Source organism: Leptonotus elevatus, chromosome 15, assembly GCF_054856555.1.
Source record: "Leptonotus elevatus isolate MCC_2025b chromosome 15, RoL_Lele_1.0, whole genome shotgun sequence".
Taxonomy (NCBI): domain Eukaryota; kingdom Metazoa; phylum Chordata; class Actinopteri; order Syngnathiformes; family Syngnathidae; genus Leptonotus; species Leptonotus elevatus.
In genome coordinates this window covers 18,394,281-18,413,508 of record NC_141253.1, presented here as the reverse complement: position 1 = coordinate 18,413,508, position 19,228 = coordinate 18,394,281, and the positions used below count along the sequence as shown (strand labels likewise).

General features: G+C 38.1%; 1 protein-coding gene across 2 annotated transcripts; it reads left to right on the top strand.

The window, feature by feature from the left end:
- The first annotated feature begins 353 nt into the window (after nt 1-353).
- tpm2 (tropomyosin 2 (beta)) lies at nt 354-17,161 on the top strand. 2 transcript variants are annotated; one of them, XM_086096121.1, is made up of 9 exons: nt 354-617; nt 3,744-3,869; nt 7,205-7,338; nt 7,742-7,859; nt 8,094-8,164; nt 9,263-9,338; nt 11,077-11,139; nt 11,260-11,329; nt 17,022-17,161. In XM_086096121.1, exons 1-9 carry the CDS (start codon nt 504-506, stop codon nt 17,102-17,104), a joined length of 855 nt encoding a protein of 284 aa, XP_085952247.1. In that variant the 5' UTR covers nt 354-503; the 3' UTR covers nt 17,105-17,161. The 2 variants fall into 2 exon arrangements, with proteins under 2 accessions (XP_085952247.1, XP_085952246.1); XM_086096120.1 differs by lacking the exon at nt 17,022-17,161 and adding an exon at nt 12,071-12,458.
- The last annotated feature ends 2,067 nt before the right edge of the window (nt 17,162-19,228 follow it).

Sequence of the window (19,228 nt, the reverse complement as noted above, 5' to 3'; positions counted from 1 at the left end):
ACTATGACCCAAAGTATATATGTATTTAAGGTATTATATATAATGTATATAATATAAGGTAAGTAGATTTAAATATAAGAATAAAATACCATAAATGGGGCAACTTGAACTTGCCTTGATATGTGCTAGCTAGCTCTGTCTGACTAGCATATGCAAATTCATTCAGTCTCTTTACTGTCTGTAAGATATGATTATTTATTTTTTAATGTTGGTGCATACGCGTGAAATGAAATGATAATAATTTGAAAAAAATAATATACCGTGACCCCAGGCAGACCAGACAGGATTCAGCGTCACGCGCATAGAATGGACATCTGTCACTGCCTAAATATGGGCAAGGTCCACAGGCGGCCCTACAGTCGAAAAAGTGTGGGGGGCTCAGTCAGTTGGTTTTCCATCTTCAAGATTTCCACCTCGCGGACTCTCCCGTCCTCCCTTGTTCCCATCACATCGCTCTGAGTCTGTTTCTGTTTGACTAACCGTACAAGACAACCGGAGGAAACATGGAGGCCATCAAGAAGAAAATGCAGATGCTGAAGCTGGACAAGGAGAATGCCATCGACCGGGCAGAACAGGCGGAGGGGGACAAGAAAGGAGCAGAGGACAAATGCAAACAGGTGATGCTCCTCGCTGAAGACCTTTTATGAAAGTCACATACATTTTACATCTCTTTTTTTTTTTTGCCTTTCCAGCTGAGTACAGTTTTCATTTCTGTTTTTAATGGCAGAGGTGTCAAATCCAGGTCGAGAAAGTAAAAACCCTTCCACTGTTTGGCTTTAGTCACAGGTGCTCCCGTTGAGTTCATTTACCTTCCAGTTGATTAGAAGCACCTGTGGCTAAAGCTGAACTGTGGCAGGGGTTTTACTTCCTGGACCTTTATTTGACACAATACATTTTGTGCAGTCAAAGATAGGAAACAAAGTCACCAGGTGATGAGTGAAGTTGATGTTCACGGAGACTAGCATCCGCTATAGGATGTGATATGAAACAAGCAATAGGCTACTGTATGTATTGTTTGGATACTGAAATCAAGCTTATCGAGATCGTTAAATGTATCAATTATTTCCACTTAAGTCCCTTGATACTCAGTAAACGTGTTTCTTCTCAAATCACAAAATGTAAATGTATAGCTAAACAATTAGGTTCATTGTTGTTTTGAATGCCAATGCTGCTAGCCTGTATTGGTGTGCTTATGGTGATAAGAATCAGTATTAAGCTGTTATGTTACACAGCCAGCATCTTTCATTACGTATATTAAATTGACTGGAATTTTCACACAGCACATTTGTCCACTTCGGTTGTGGATGATGTGGATGCACTCTTTGGCTGCCATGTGTAGCTCCACAAGACAGAGTGCATAGTGAGCCACAAATAGACATCAACAATTCATGTGTGCAACATTTCGCATAGCAATTGTCCTCAGAGGATCCCAGCTCTTAGCAATCACAATAGCCATACAATCCTTTCTCGATGAGGGCATGCCTATTTATGTCCATCCATCCATTTCAAGGCTTATCCCGCCCGGCCGCGGTCATCAGTTGGCTGGAGCCGATCCTGTTTTACTTTGGGCGAGAGACAGGATACAATCTGGACTGGTTGCCTTTCAGTCTGACAGCACTTTTTTAGTGTCTTCAAAATAATGTAATGAACTAATGTATGTTTTTGGAAGCCCGGGGAGAACATGCTAACTTTGCATACAAAGGCCTGAGTCCAACCGAAATGTTTGCTGCCTTCTATTTATGTCTCCATCTTATGGAAGAGGATTAGGGCCAGTGAAGAGGGGGAAAAAAAGGTTTCTGACTTTCCCCCACAATTCATAGCTCTACGTCACAAAGTCAGATTTCTCACTTTAAACTCAGAACTGTGATTAAAGTCAAAATTCTGACTTTAAAGTTTAAAGTCATAATTCTGAGGGAAAAGTGAGAATCCTGCCAAGTGCTGAGCCTTTTTTTTCCTCTTCCGAACCATCTGAAGACTCTAAGCTTGTTTGAATTGTTTCTCTATGGCAATTGGTTATTTGTGATTGTGACTGAGAAGCCTTACATGGCTACAGACTGGAAGAGACTAATGGAAAGCACATTTGTCCAGCGGACATGCCAGTGGGGCCATCTCACCCATTTACCATTGACTTCCAAGCTCTTGTTAATTGGTCTATGCTTAAAGCTTGTGGAAAAAAATGAATCAGAACTTTATAGTACTTAAAGCACAAGCGAAGTAAAAAATGTTCTTTGCAATAATATGTTCTACGTGTCCCCTCTAGTCTCAACACAATATTGTGATTAATAGTATTTGTGGAATAAGAATTAAGAAGACTAATCCACGGCTCACTTGTTTTGGTCACATGACGTTCACAAGAATTTGACATCAAATTCAGTTGACAGCAGGTGGCAGTGCTGCATAAAATGTCAAAACATTTGGATTAGTCTTCTTAATTCTTACTTCACAAACACAATATTAACCGGGATACCATGTTTAAACTAGTGGGGGCACATCTTATTGCAGATAAAAAAAAACAACCTGACTTACGCTTTTAACCAATACAAAAATAAGATAACCACTGCTAATTTTAGGAAATAAAGGTAATAATGCACTCAACATAGGGAATACAAATAAAAAGTTTTCTGAAAAATGAGTAAAGTAAAGGCAAGTAAATGCAAGAAAAACAGTGATACGTTCCAGACATGATATCGAAATAGCCATTTAAATACTCGCTAGCCAGGTTTTTATAGCTTTTATAGCATTTCATGAAAAAAAATCTTTAAACATGCTTCTGAATTACAACTACATTTAAACACATGATATATTGAGAGAGCACGAGCAATGGATAACAAAAATATTGTACAAATCAACAATTTTGAACATCCGGGCACTTCTAATAGTTCTGCAATGCAACACAATGCAAATGCTTCCTTTATACAGTGAAAACAAATGGATTTTATTGCTGTTGTCTGTGACAAACAAAAAACAGGCAGATTGTTAGTCGTCAAATGACATTTCATCACATTTTGAAATCAAATTAATCCTCACAAATCAAATTACAATGTTTTTCAATGAGCGGAGAGCTTCCTTTTACCGAGTTGACCGCTATTTTGACTGTGACGTAAGCTCGGAATTGTCAATAGTGTATCAGTGTACTGATTCGTAGATGTGTTTACAGTAAAGAAGACAAAGCATTTTCTCCAAACTAACAAATTTATCACAATGTACATCAATAATCACGCCTAAAGATGTATATTATGAAAATGAAACTACAGCTGTCGCTTGCTGTAGACTTAAAAAGCATTATTGAAGCGGATGTGACCTTTCAATAAACTTCAGTAAAAGTAGACCGAACTGAAGGAAAATCACTTTCTAATTTTGTTCTCGGCCAAACTAAATAGTGTGCCGCCATTTACCGGTTGACATTGGAATTACAGGAGGCAAGAAAAATAAAGGTCTAAACTTAACTAAAGAAATTCCGAAAAATAGCTAACTGCGAATCTGGAAGCTGCGATTGAGGATTGTTTTATACTACAGATAACTGAAAAATCTACTTCTGTAGAGTATGTGTACTTGGTTACTTCCCCTCCATTGGTGACCAATATATAAATAATAACTTAGTCAAATCATGCATCAAGTCATACAGTCAGTCCATCTAGACTGCTGAAGCATTAAAACAGTTGAAAATATCTTGAAGTACTTTATTACTATCCCAGAATACACATTGCTCTCATACTCCACGACTTGTGTGTTGTGTCTTGTAGCTGGAGGAGGAGCTGCTAGGTCTGCAGAAGAAGCTGAAAGGAGTGGAAGATGAACTCGACAAATACTCAGAATCATTGAAGGACGCCCAGGAGAAGTTAGAACAGGCCGAGAAAAAGGCAGCAGATGTAAGTAGTGATGGAGAGGAAAACCCACTTGATGCACCCAACTACCCATAATTTAATACCAGACCTCATCATGCATTGCTAATAATCATAGCTGTTCGATTTGACCTTCAAGAGTACTCTATTAAAAAGCTTGTGCCAAATCACCATTGTCAGTTTCAGTGTAAAGTTGCTAACCCATACCAGTCCCTCAGATAACAGCTGCAGCTTAACTGTTATTAAAACTGTCAGTATCAGGTTCTGCTGACGTATCGAAATTTGCCAGCAACTTTATCTATTCTAGCGAAAGTTAATTTGGTGCCACAATGCCTTGCTGAATACTTCTGATAACACGAAGGGAATAAGCCACACAGCAGTACAAGTAAAAAAAAATTAAAAAATAAAGAAAAAAAAACATCCACATAGGGGACTCTATTATAAAATCCTAAAAGTTTGACTGTTAATTTGTGCGGAACCTAACATCCGTAAGGAGAATGCCAAAGGGTCAAATCCAGTAAAAATAAATAAATAAATAAACAAACTAACAGATAATGACAGTTTTTATAGATTTTTTTTTTTACATAAATTATTTCACGCTAACATATCTGTATCCTATTTGCATGTATAGACAAAAAAACTTTTAATTTAAACTTTCTCTAGACACAATTTGTAAGTATAAAATAACAAAAATAGCATCGCACACTCACCTAAGATGTCTTAGATGACGTTTTGGCATAGCTTTCATCAGACCCCTGATGCTCGAGTAAGAAACAATTTGTAAGTATGTCATACAGTATTGTATTCTGGCAGTGAAACATGTCCTCAAACAAGAAATCTCTCCTACTTAACTAAATTGCCCAATAATGTGATTGCTGTTAGTTGACAACTAACTAATTGTCACTAGTTATTCAAAGTTGACTTTAAAGGAATTCACAGGACAACAGCTCCACTAACTTTCTCCTAATTGGTACTTTTATACTCTTTCTTCAAGGGCTGGGTTATTATAAAAATGTAATCGTGATTTCGATTTTGGCTTCTCATGATCGTAAAATCAGCATAACTGAACAAAAACTGTTAATGTGCCAAACGGTGCGGTAGGTTTGAAAGTTCCTGTGTTGTGAGAGCACCCTGAATGCATCGTGTTACTTGTGCAGCAAGCATGAGACACCCCAGTGGGAGTTTACTTTGAAACTAAACACACAACAACAACAAAAATGCGCACATTGTATACTTAAATACAAGACATACTTCATTTTAGAGACATCAACGCAAGATCTAATGTTAGATGTGAGTGAATGTAAAATATCATTAAATTGCTAACAGAAAATTAGCATTGAGTTGCAGCAGTAATATTTCCTCTGTATTCCTTCAAATAACAAATATTCACACACAAACGCTGTAGTAACATAATACAGACAGTTAACATAAAAATACTCAAAGGTACATATTCTTCAGAATCTGTGAAAAACAAGTTATATTAAGAAAACTCGATCACATCTTTCTTCTTTTACCCTTTTTTTCTGATCTTAATGTAAGCCTACCTAAGTGTATTCTACATGTTTGCACTGCTCCACGCTCCCGTTAGAGGCCAAGGCCAAGGTGCACAGTGCACACAGCACTGTCATGATCTATTTTTATTGCTATTATTTTTTATATATTATTATTTTACTTTGTTACCAATTAATTTTGTGATTGTGCTTTCAAGTTGTAGTTAAAGTTGAGTTTTGGTATTCCAATAAATACTAAGTAACCTGATTTTAATCATTAATCAAAAACAATCGTGATTATTACTATTTCCATAGTTGCCCAGCCCCACTGTTTAATTTTTATTTATTTTATAAAGTAATTTAATGTTCGCTTTTTTGCGTCATCCAACCCCCTTTTTGCATGTGTGTTGTTAATCTGTTTTGTTTTGTACTGTTTTTAGCTTTTTGGCGGACTGTATCAAGGCTTGTTGTTGAGTGCGTATTCACTGACAGGCAGTCTGTTTGGGCAGAATTGACACATCAAATATGGCGGACGCGCAGACATATCGCGGCCTCTGGCCAACCCAAGGCCTTTATTCTAGAGTCCGAACGTGACGCCGTTGCCGTGGTAACAAACAACACCCTGACAACGCCAAATCGACTCCAAGTGCTATGGCGACTTTCATGTCGATAGACGCGGTGAGAAGAAAAATTCAAATGCTGCAACAAGTCGCTTTTGAGGCGGAGGACCGAGCCGAACTTCTGCTCCGAGAGGCGGACCTTGAGAGACAGGCGAGAGAGGCGGTAATCACCGAAAACGGATACATGTGGTATTTTTGTGAATTGTTCTCACATCTCATGAAATATAACCTATAAAGTAGATGCATCGCGCTAATCAAAAATATAACCATCGTTACGTTAAAATCGCACTTAACTAAAGTTTGGCTAAATTATACCGGAAGTGAACAAGGTATCTTTTACAATAGACAATAGATAACATACAGTATACATAGATCCCGCCCGGAGCTGTTTCAACCGGTTCTGCGATACGTGAACACGTTTTCCATATCTGATGTGGGAGACCTGCCTGTAAAGTTGTGTAAACTCATGGAGACAATGGTGTAAACTTCATTAATTGCCGTTTTACAAAATCAATGCCTCTTTTTTTATTCACACACAAATGCTGAACTGCATTATATTTTTCAAAAAGATATGCACAAAAAACAACACATGTCACTTTTAATTTGATTAATATACATTTTAATATCATAGGGCTATATTTTTCAATATTTATCACTACACTACTAGCATCACGTCTATTGGTAGCTGTAAACACTCATGCAAGCATTGGAAAAATGCATACATAATTTCCAAAATAGACTAATATATTTGTGAAATGACATACAATGTATATCATTATTCATGTGATGAGAATAAATATAGGACATAGGTAAGCACCAAATCAACATATGCAAATTCCTGTTTTCATGAGTGTTTCAACAAAACAATGTATGCGAAACTGTTACTGTAATGAAGATATTGAAACATAATTTTTTATTATTACATTATTATGCACATACAGTGCAGGACTTCATTGCATTGGCTATAAAGTCAGCAAATTATAATTCCAAAAATGGTGATCTCCAAAAACAATCTTAAGTAAGTGTTTGGCCTCGTTGGGATCTGGATTTGAGTACATTTCCATATGCATGTAGTAAAATGAAGGCATTTTCACAGATCACTCCACTTTGCCATATCCAATATGATGATAACGTTGAGCACTGATTGGTACAAATAACATTGTAACATGTCGAGTAAATTTATTAATTTTAAAATATTTTTTCCAAGTAAAATATTGTTAAATATTTATATTTGTGTGGTGTGTCTTGACAGGCTGAAGCTGAGGTGGCATCTCTAAACAGGCGTATCCAGCTGGTGGAAGAGGAGTTGGACCGAGCGCAGGAAAGACTGGCTACTGCTCTGCAGAAGCTAGAGGAAGCTGAAAAAGCAGCTGATGAGAGTGAAAGGTGAAATGCGCTCATCCACCAACATTTCTAACACTTCTTGACACCCCCCCCAAAAAACTATATACATATATACATTACAACAAATAAATTGTCTTTATCTGCTGCACATCAAGTTTCTTCCTTAGAAATTTTGTGTTAACTGAACACACTATGGGAAATCAAACCTCCACAAAGAGTGGATGAAAACTAATGGTAATCATCTCTCATTATTGCAAATTTAAATAGGAAAGATCAACCTACTTGTAAAGCAATTAGTCTAGTAAACAGTTTTGTATGGTAATCTTTCTCTCTCCCTCTCTATCACTATCTCATTTTAATTAAATCAATGACTGATTTTGAATGAATTTTCTGATATTACACAGTTACACAAAAAATCCATATTGTTGTTGTCATTGACATTTAGAGGAATGAAGGTCATAGAGAACCGGGCAGGCAAGGACGAGGAGAAAATGGAGATCCAGGAGATGCAGCTAAAAGAGGCCAAACACATCGCTGAAGAAGCTGATCGCAAATATGAAGAGGTGAGACATTCACCACATCTTCTCCCCACTGGCATACTTGCAAATTTTTCATAGGCACTATTTCTAGATTCAGAGTTGTGTGCTCACTTTAGAAAATGGCATACAAAAACCCCCCAAAAAAAGTTAGTCACTGCAGGACTTAACTTTTTAAACCGGCAACCGTGATGATTTTAATATTTGTTTTTAGTTTGGAATGATTTTGTGACTCACCATGTGCACTGTACATGTCTGCAGGTTGCTCGTAAACTTGTGATTCTTGAGGGCGATCTGGAGCGTTCCGAAGAGCGTGCTGAAGTAGCCGAGGCGTAAGTCAACACTTTACAAAGAAAATTCAACACTGACATGCCAACCACCATTCATGTTGTTATAGTGAATATCGTGATTACTACAGAGTACACACGGGACTATTGAACGCGAGTGACAATTTTCAGCTCCAACTAAATATTCTTGCTATGTTAGAACATATGGAAAAGTAGTCAACTCAAAGGGCTCTATTTTCGTGGGCAGTGGGCGCAAATGTTGGCTGATGCTGTTTTTTGTAGAAGCGCGAGGCTCGCTGAATGTCTTGTCCAATTTGGCAGACTGGTCTGCACCTAGCTGGGTGTGAGGGAGTGTCCTTGGAGATGCAATGTTATTAGCCACAATGATTGGAGACGACTTGAGCCGTGACGGATTTACGGTGTTCACGAAAATAGGGCCCTAAGTGTGTAAAACCTATAATTTTTAGTTATTCATGAAAAGTATTAAATTGCATGGTCGTTTGTATCATTTCCTAAACTGATTATTCACACAATCATTTCATCAATAGTATCATTGCATGTGCCTTCCTAGTGCTGCAGCCTTTTATAGATATGAATTGACATATTGCAGGGAATAACACACACATTAATGACGTGGAGACATAAATGTTGATTTGTGCTTCCTTATGTATTTCTATGTAATGCATGCCTCAATACACCACCACCCCCTGTATGGGATGTTGTGCTCCCCCTCACTTACCACTAAATCACCCGGCTATGGACTAACCCCTGCAGGCGAGTGAGGGAGCTGGAGGAAGAGTTCGGGTTAATGGACCAGAATTTGAAATCCATGATGTGCGGAGAGGAAGAGGTATTTATTGTGCTACCTCTGCCATGGGTTCATTCTGACCTGTTGCCCTCTGCTACTAAAAGCTGCCATCTCAACACTTGGCTTTCATTTCTCCATCTAACCCGCATACATGATCACATCTGAAATTTTTGTTAATCTTTGAAACCTCATTGTTTTATAGTAAATTTCCTTCTCAAGTAAGTCAGACACAATTATAAGCATGTTATTGAGTGGTCTTTGTTCTCCTTTACTGTCCTACTTTTCCAATTACTCTTTTTCTCTCCTCTTGTTTTCCTCTTATCAACATTGCTCAGTAAATCAGGTGACCTTGAGGAAGAATTGAAAAATGTCACCAACAACTTGAAGTCATTGGAGGCTCAGTCTGAAAAGGTACAGAAGATTCTTAGGGTGCATTCATTTATGAAATACTACTATAGTATAGTATAGTTTTTTGAAGATTGAAGATTTTGAAAAATAACCTAATTGTATTTTTTTCCCTCAATACTGAGATTGCAATTTAATATTTTTAGAGATAATTTTTTCAGGGTCCTCTTCCCATGCATTTTAAAAAAATCAAACACAAACAAAAAATAATTTATGTTACAATAAATAATATTGGAATTCTAAACAGCAAATTTCCACCTATGTGTGACAATACATGTGTAGGGTTTGGGGGTCGAGTTGCTCATGTTAAGAATTAAATAGCTGTTACATACAGTCTTCTCCACAAGTATTGGAACAGTGAAGTGAGATTGGTTCTTTTATTTTAGTTGTAGACTGAAAACATCTGCATTTGACATCAAGATATTAGTCAAGGTCATAAATGTACATAAAGTTCAAATAGTAATGGTAACATTAACCTCAATGTACATTAATGTCCTACAATTACTAACCCTTAATATTGAGGCACTTACTTACCAATACACGCATATTTTGTGAATCGGGTCAATTTGTGTATGAATTCAAACGTGTTACGTTCCCCTTTATCTAGCCATTAGCATGGGTCTTAAACGTAGGTGGCCAAAACATGCCTATCGGTAATTAAAATGAATTTGCACTAATAAACTAACCACCAGAAGGTAATGGAACTGTGCAAATGGAATACAACCTAGCCTTTTAATATCGTGACAAGACGACAATATTGTGGCGGCTTTAATATTGTGATATTGCCATTATTGTTACAACTAGGGATGTCAGGCGATTAATTTTTTTTATCGTAATTAATCACATGACTTCAATAGTTAACTCACGATTAATCCCACATTTTATGTCTGTTCTAAATGTACAATAAAATGTGTAATACAATTTTTTTAATACTCTTGTTAACATAAAAGTGGAAAATATGTTAAACTAATAGAAATATGGCTGCATCTTTTAGTCATTGATGCAGTAATTTCATAATAATTCATAAAATTTAGTTACAATTAAAAAGATGTATCATACTATAAAAAACGAGTGTGATATTGATTTGTGTTGAGGTCATTATCTGCCACTAGATGGCATAATTGCATTTGTAAAATGCTGGTGACAGCTCAGTCCATTTTTCTTTTCATATTCGGAGCCATCTAATCTTTAACATGAAGGAACTTCTGCACATTTTTAAAAATTGTAAAATAAAACTTGACCCTAGTTTCCACAAACATGAATTATTATTAAATGTATTACTGCTAAATTTTGACGTGTCTTGACGTGCGACTGGAATTCCCCCAGTACAGGCTTTCCAAGTAAGGGCCGGTCATTAATCGCACGTTAAAAAGATTAGTGGCGTTAAAAGCACTTTAAATTAAAGCACAATTTTTGACACCCCAAGTTACAAACCCTACTGGATTCAAACAAAAGGTGCAATCTTCTACGTTGTTTGTCAGATCCATATATAACCTGGAAATAAAAACTGTATTGACCTATTGTCTCATAGTCATCTTTCGATATAAAATCCAAAGGTCTAGGAGCAACAATAAAGGAATTAACCTCATTGTTTCAATACTTTTGGAGTGCAAGTCAACGTTCGAATTTAGAAAAAAGGAGATAAAGTAGGCTTGTCAGAGAATTTATGAACTACTTTTGTCAGGGTCTCATACATTCTTTTGATTGCAATCCTTAATAATGAGATTTTTTTTTGTGGTTTTAGTACTCACAGAAGGAGGACAAATATGAAGAAGAAATAAAACTTCTTACTGACAAACTTAAAGAGGTAAGATTGTTGTTTAATGCTTGTGTGATTCTGTTTCTGCTAACTACTATTCATTTGAATAAATGAAAAGTGTAAATGTATATCAGACATGAGAAACATTAGTATTGGTGTGTGTTTCAGGCCGAGACCCGAGCAGAGTTTGCGGAGCGATCTGTGGCCAAGCTGGAGAAGACCATTGATGATCTGGAAGGTATTCAGTCATTAATTGTCCCATTAATGCAGCCACTAGTAACAACTATCCTACATAGAATAACTTGACACCAACAAAAAAAAGCAGAAAAAATCCCCTACAGCCTGATATTCATGTGGAGGGTTGAACATTTAACAGCGCTGTATAGGCTATTTTAAATTTAATAAGCAGAGGGGGGCAAATCCAAGTCCAGAAAGGTAAAACCCTGCCACAGTTTGGCTTTAGCCCCAGGTGCTAGCTGGCTAGCTCCCATGGTGTTCATTTACCTGCTAGGAAGCTATAGCTAGCTATAGTTAGCTAGGTAGCATCAGGGGTTAAAGCCAAATGTGGCAGGGTTTTTACTTTCAGGTGCTAGCTCCCTAGCTAGCTCCCATTGTGCTCGTTTACCTGCTAGGGAGCTAGCTAGCTAGCATCAGGGGCTAAAGCCAAACTGTGGCAGGGTTTTTACTTTCTGGACCTGGAATTGCCACCTTTGCTAATAAGACTTATCTAGTCTGGCAACAGGTTTGATAAACGTCGAGAAACACAACAATTTGCACTAACTCCACAGTTTTATATTCTGCAATGGCAGATTGTCCGTCAATAATAACACTGCATGATGCATTCAGTGCATATGAATGCATTCTATAAAGATTTTGTATTATATCTCCCGAAAACGTCTTTGGTTATGAATCCAACTTTGCTAAACTTCTCTGTATCCTGTCTGGCATTGTGTGTGTTTCTGCGTGTGTCCTCCTGCAGATGAAGTGTATGCTCAGAAGCTGAAGGGCAAGGCTCTCAGTGAGGAGCTGGACCTAGCCCTCAATGATATGACTACACTGTAGACGCTGTCAATTCTTCTCCTTCTGTTTCAACTCATCTCTGCCTGCTTGCTGCTGTTTTACTGCATTATTTTGTGGTATTATAAGCTGGAAATAAAACAATCTTGAAATGTAATGTTCACCCATCGTTGCACTGCTGGGTCAGGCCCTACAGAGCACCGGTCTCTTAAAAGTAGGTTACAGCTCACCCAGTCAGTGCAAAGTTGTTGTTTTTTGCTGAGGTCACACTACTCCCACTCATTTCCTCTGTTGAAATTGCAAAGCACTTGCAATCCTGCATTGTAATAAATGTATTTAAACTATCTTCATTCTCTGTGTCCCTCCCATCTTTTTTCTTTTCCTTTCTTTGCTATATTACGAAGCTCCCTGTCTGCATTTCTTTCATCAAATATCTTGACAATGACAGTAAATGCTTTTTCAAAAAGTTGTTTCCTCTTTTCAGTTTTTCTTCCTATAAAACTTTGTTTCACATCTCGCAATACACTTTCCTTCTATATACAGTAGGGTAAAAAAGTATTTAGTCAGGCATTAATTGTGCAAGTTCTCCAACTTAAAAAGGTGACAGAGGCCTGTCATTTCCATCATAGGTATACCTAAACTATGAGACAAAATGAGAAAGAAAAAAAATACACAAAATGTACATTGTCAGATTTTTAAGGAATTTATTTGCAAATCGTGGTGGAAAATAAGTATTTGGTTAATAACAAAATTTCATCTTAATACTTTGTTATATACAGGACCCTTTTTAAAAATTTGAATATCATGGAAACGTTTTTTTTTTCTTCCATAATTCCATTAAAAAAGTCAAGCTTTCATAGATTATAGATTCAGGGCCCACAATTTAAGTGATTTCAAGTATTAATTTGTTTATTTTTACACAATTTGAGCTTCCAGCTCATAAAACCCACAAAAACAGGATTTCAAAAAATTTGAATACTCTTAAGAAATCAGCCTAAATTTTGCAGGGCATTTTTTTTAAACTGGGTGTCACCTACTAAACTCAAAAGCATCTACACAGGTTACCCCATGAGGAAGATGGGTGGAGCCCAAGATCGAGGGAGATTATCAGTGGTCTTTGTATGTCTTCCATTTTCTGATGATTGTTCCATTAATTGATTTCTTCACACCATGATGCTTAACTATTGCAGATTCAGTCTTCCCTACCTGGTGCAGGTCTATCATTTTGTTTCTGGTGTCCTTTGATAGCTCTCTGGCTTAGCCCATAGTGTTGTTCAGAGTGTGACTGTTTGAGGTTGTGGACGGTTGTCTTTTATACTGATAATGAGTTCAAATAAGTGTCATCAATATAGGTAAAGAGTTAAGGACAGGAGAGCTTCTTACAGAAGAAGTTACAGGTCCGAGAGACAGACATCTTGCTTGTTAATAGGTGACCAAATACTTATTATCCGCCATGATTTGCAAATAAATTCCTTAAAAATCAGACAATGTGATTTTCTGGATTTTTTCCCCTCATTTTGTCTCTCATAGTTGAGGTATACCTATGATGAATATTACAGGCCTCTCTCATCTTTCTAAGTAGGATAACTTGCACAATTGGGGCCTGACTAAATACTTTTTTAGCCCAATGTAACATGATTTTTGTTGTTGTGCATGCATGACAAACTTATTTTTCCAAAGAGCAGCTTTAATATGTTGTGAAGCCTGATTATAAAATTATTGTTTGTAACAAAACAATCCGTGTCAAAAATCGGTAAAGAATTTGACAAGTTATGAATAATTTATTAGAGCCAAACACAGTTACCTCAATATATTGTAAGTGAATGGAAGTGGTCACCTAGGCGACTCCTCCGCCTCAAGATGTTAGCTACTGGCTATGTCTGCACATCCTCAACCAGTCAAGGCTTCCTCTAGTGCAGTGGTTCTCAACCCCGGCCCTCAAGTACCCCTATGTAACCTGTTTTCCATTTCTCCCTCACGTGAGGATCGTTATCAGACTTCATGTGGAGCTTGTTGATTAGCTGATACCTGTGTTGGCTGAGGGAGACAAGGAAAACAGGCTGGATAGGGGTACTCGAGGACCAGGGTTGAGAACCACTGTATTAGACTGTTGAACGTCAGCATGTGCGTGTGATACTGATAAAACATGAATTTGGGCGAAATAAAAATTAATAACTAAGTCTATTGTGTGAGGACATGTGCCATTACCTGCCTGCACCAATTCATGTGTGTTGCATTGCTTGAGCCACACACAGAGCTATGTCTAAAAGTGACATAAACCTAAGGTGGTTAAACAGAAGGCAGCCGCAAGACGGGCACTGCTGGAACGAAAGCCTGGAGCGGAACCTGTGCAGGTTTAGAAGGTGACCACAGAATGTGTGCTGCCTCTCAAAAAAAAGGAAGAAAAAGAAGAAAGAATGTGTGCTGCCAGAACAGGGTCAGAAGGTGGCCGCAGGACTTGTGCCATAGAGAGTGACACATGCCATCCCACTACCACTACTGGTGAAAATAACTCATGTCCCTGCTCCACTTCAGAATGACTCCCACTCCCCTACTGCTCCCATTTTGGAGGTCAGCTACATTAACATTCAAACCCAAAAACGTGTTAATACGTTTTTTAAAATACTTTGTCCTTCACTCCCAAAAACGTAATTTTTTAATGTTTTTTTTTTAATGCAAGGGCAAACAGAAAGCTTTGATGCAGCTTCTGACATGAAGAGGTGGCTTATAGCAATGGTAGTTATTACAAAAAACTGCCAGCAGGTGGCAGCAAAGTATAAGATGTCAGCCAGGGCCATGTTGCAACAAGCTGTTTTTGACAGTGTTTTCAACAGGAATGTAAATAATGATGACATTTAGCTATATTCTAATGCTAATTGCTGCAAAACGGAAAAATATACAAATATACTTTTTTTCCCGATGAAAGAAGAGACTCTAATCTTTCTTTTGGTAGTTTCCATGTTTTTATAGCAATAGAACACAATATTCTATCGGCCTTGCAAAATCAGTCAAAATCCAGTAAAACGGGATTGCTTCAGTGAAAATGGCTGCGAGTGAATGAGTTCAATAAAAATCACATGTGTCCGAGCTCCCCCCCCCCCCCCCCTTCCTACTGGATAATCCTGTTCACGTAAACTTTTTATCCTGTCCCGTTCGAATCCTGTGATTAAGTTGACTCTCATCCTGTGAGAATCCCGTGGAATTCACAAAATAATGTTTGAAGGCAGCAGCAAAACTTGTGCTGCTGGAAGAGGATCAGAAGGAGGTCATAGATCATGCGACGCCAGAAGAGGAACAGAAGGCGGGCGCAGGACGTGTGTTGCTGGAACAAGGTCAGAAGGTGACCGCGGTGCATGCATGCATCGCTGCAACAAGGTCAGAAGGCGGCCACAAGATGTGTGCTGCCAGAACAGAAGCATGGAGCTGCTGGGGATCAGGAATGAGTAGCTGCTACAGGATGTGCGCCAATGAAGCAGGAAAGGTTGGCGGCAGCGGGATGTGCACTGCCAGGGCAGGAATGGGTGGCAGTTGCAGGACGTGCACCTTCGGAGAAGGGACAGAGAGCAGCTGGACAAGGCCGTTGCCAGGTGGGAATGGGACCAGTTACAAAATTGTCCACCCGTGTTGTCAGGACGTCCATGCTTGAAGACAGATTTCTAAGAGTAGCCTTCAACTCCTGAAGGACCTTGATGTGCTGGCCAAGCACCTGACCATGGCCTGATTCTGTGGAGTCCATTATACAGTATTTGGCTGGATCATTCTCTTACGATTTGTGCTTGATTGGACTTCAACACAGTAACAAAAAAATTCATTACTCTTTATTGCAAGCATTTAATAGTAACAAATTATACTGTCAAGTACAAAACAAAAACTGTGGAACAAAAACGGCTACAAAATGTGTAGAGAAAAGTATAAAACTAAAAGACTAATCAAAAGAGATGCATAGAACAAATGATTTTACAATGTAGCAAAAGAACAAACATACATGACTACAAAAAATGTAGTATGATAAATTACAAAGGACAAATATTGACTAGAAAGATGTAACCCAAGTAGTGGATACGTATTGCTAAACTCCTTGCACCACCTAGGGGCAACCAAGTGCAGCAAAGCGGAACGACAAAAAAAAGAAAACACTACATGAATTGTTTTAGCTGGATAAAGTTAATGTTTGCAACATTTACAGTCTTAGTAGAAAACAAAATAATCTTTCTCAGAATAATCAAAATATATTTTTAACGTTGAAGGGTGCTTTGCAAAAAACATGCATTCATAACAAAGTATAAACACAATTTATGACTACATAATGTATTTTCAGTGAATGGATGGATTGTATATAATATTATATGGTAGGGGTGTGAATTGCCTAGTACCTGGTGACTCGATTCGTATCACGATTCATAGGTCACGATTCGATTCAATACCGATTCATCCCGATACGAATTTATAAATTGATTATTGCATTTTTTTTTTTACTCAAATTTAGAAAATACTAATCAGTAAACTTGTACATGCTCACTGTAAGATTTGTATGAAAATGTATTGATTTATCTGAAAATTCAGGCTTATAACTGAGCCATTGCATTTAACAAACAGGTTGCAGTCTGTTTCATGTTTGAACAGCAATGAAATAAAATATTAAGGCTTAATGTTCCATTAATATAACATTTTTCCATGCTTAATGTGCGAATCCTAACCCTAAGTAAGACGTTTTGTTGAATATTCCCATGAAAAATGTATGTTTAAAAATCGATTCGGCCGCATATCGAATCGATTCGAGAATTGCGTGCTGTAATATCGCGATATATTGCCGAATCGATTTTTTCTAACACCCCTATTATATGGTATGTTACTTGACGATTTAGCTCTAGAATTAATGTGTGTTTTGAAACTCGTGTCTTTTTAACTTGCAGAAAAACTGGCCCATGCCAAAGAAGAAAATCTGGACATGCATCAGGTGTTGGACCAAACCCTTCTGGAGCTCAACAATCTATAACATTTTGCTGGCCACATCTCCCAGTACATACTCTTGATAATGGAATCTCACTAACATCAACGTGCATTCAAAGATTGTCAAGATGCAGATTGAAAACAATTTAAGAGGTCATGAAATGTTGATCCCCAAAAAAGGATGTATTGTGTGTTCAAGAAAATGTAACATTTCCTCACTATTAAATGTTGATTTTAAAGAAATTTACATTTTACCTGTACTTTGACTTGTGCATACTATTACTCACAGGTACTACCTCGACAATCATATCTGTGGGACACAACAACAGCATATATATATATATATATATATATAAATAATTTTTTTTTTGAAACACTTTTGTTGACAGAACAAAACAATGTCTAACACTATATTCAAAGCAACTATCCAAAATAACAATTTTAATAAAAAAAATTTTTGTGTGTGTAAAAAAAAAAAAAATCTTCATTAGTTTTTAATTTTCGTCATCCTCCCAGAATTCCCAAAGGCTTTTGATGTGGGGCTGTCCTGGTCCTCAGCAAAATCACATGGACATTGGGGACATTGCTTCTGGATTGGCAAACCGGTGTGGTAGTTCCCCTTTTTAAAGAAGGGGGACTGGAGGGTGTTTCTGTCACGAGTGGGTAGTGTTTGTTGGACCCCAAAAGAAAAGAGCAGACCCAGCAAGGGCGAAAGTCACTCAATTTTAATGATCCGACCAAAAATGGACCCAGCAGAGCAAGAGGCAGGTACCAGTTCCCGTTCTGGCGGCGCACGTCCTGTGGCCACCACCAGTTCGCGTTCCGGCGGCACACGTCCTGCCGCTGCAGCCCATGGCCTCTTCGCCTGCGCCTGCTGCAGCCTCTTCGTCTGTGCCCTCTTCTTGGCCCCACTGCCTTGTTTGACTTTTGTTTGGGACGTCTGGGATCCGTCCTTTGAGGGAGGGGTACTGTCATGTTTGGGTTCTGTTTTTGGTTGTGTGTCTCCCTTGGTCTTGTTGAGTGTAATCCTGCCCTTCTTCGTGTCAACCAATCAGTGCCCTCAGCCACTTGTCTTGCCCCAGGTGTGTCTTGTTGTGTCTGATTATTCTGTCACGATTGGGTTGTGTTTGTTGGACCTCAAAAGAAAAGAGCAGACCCAGCCAGGGTGAAAGTCACAAAATTTTAATGAACCAACAAAAAACGCACAGCACGTGGACAAAAGGTTGCTCAACAAAAGGCGACGACGACAAAAAAGTGTACGTCGTGGGCAAAAACAAGAAAACACAAAATCATGCTGGAGGGCGGATAAAATAGAGGAGTGTAGCATACAGAAAGTTGATTAAAGAAAAACGCTACTAGTCTAATTACTAGTGGTGTCCGCAACACCAAGAAAGATTGCCGCTAGAAAGGTAGCCGTATCAAAACATCAGGTATGATGAGCAGCGTCACGGAGCATTAACTCGACACTCCTCTCTGTTGCTGCCAGGCTTTTATTTCGGCCTAATGACATAATGGGCAGCAGGTGTGTCGGCAGGATCCGCCCTCCAGCTGTTTCCCCAGCAACTGCAAGGGAGAAATCAGAAACAGGAAACAGCAGAAAACCAAAACATAACAGTTTCAACCACACGGGATTACAATCCCAGCCTTACTGGTTACGTCTATTCAGGGGTAGGGTTGGGTATTGTTTGGTTTTATCCGGTACTTTTCAAATGTTTACGGTGCTTAAACGGTTCTCAAATCGGTACCTAAAAAATACTTAACTGCACATTTTTTGGGGTAAAAAACAATACCTTTTTATTTGCAGGGTAAAATTGAACATAATATCGTAGATAAAGGTGAAAGGAGTCACTGTGGTAACATGAAAGCCAGAAATAAAAATATTCCTATCAAAATAATTTAGAAGATACACCTAACTGCAGGTTACTACTAAGTAGTCCATTCTGATTAACAACTCACGACAACAACATTTAACAAAAACACTGCCCGAGGCAGGATGTATATTCGGAACAGGTAGGTCATCTAGCCAACAATCTTTAGCTAACATTTCTGTTGTGTCCATGTGAAAATTTTACACACAAAATAAACGACTTTTTGAGTTACACAAGCAGAAAGCAGCACCATGTGGAAGTATACAGAGCCACGTACATGTTTGTCACGCACATGCTGTTGA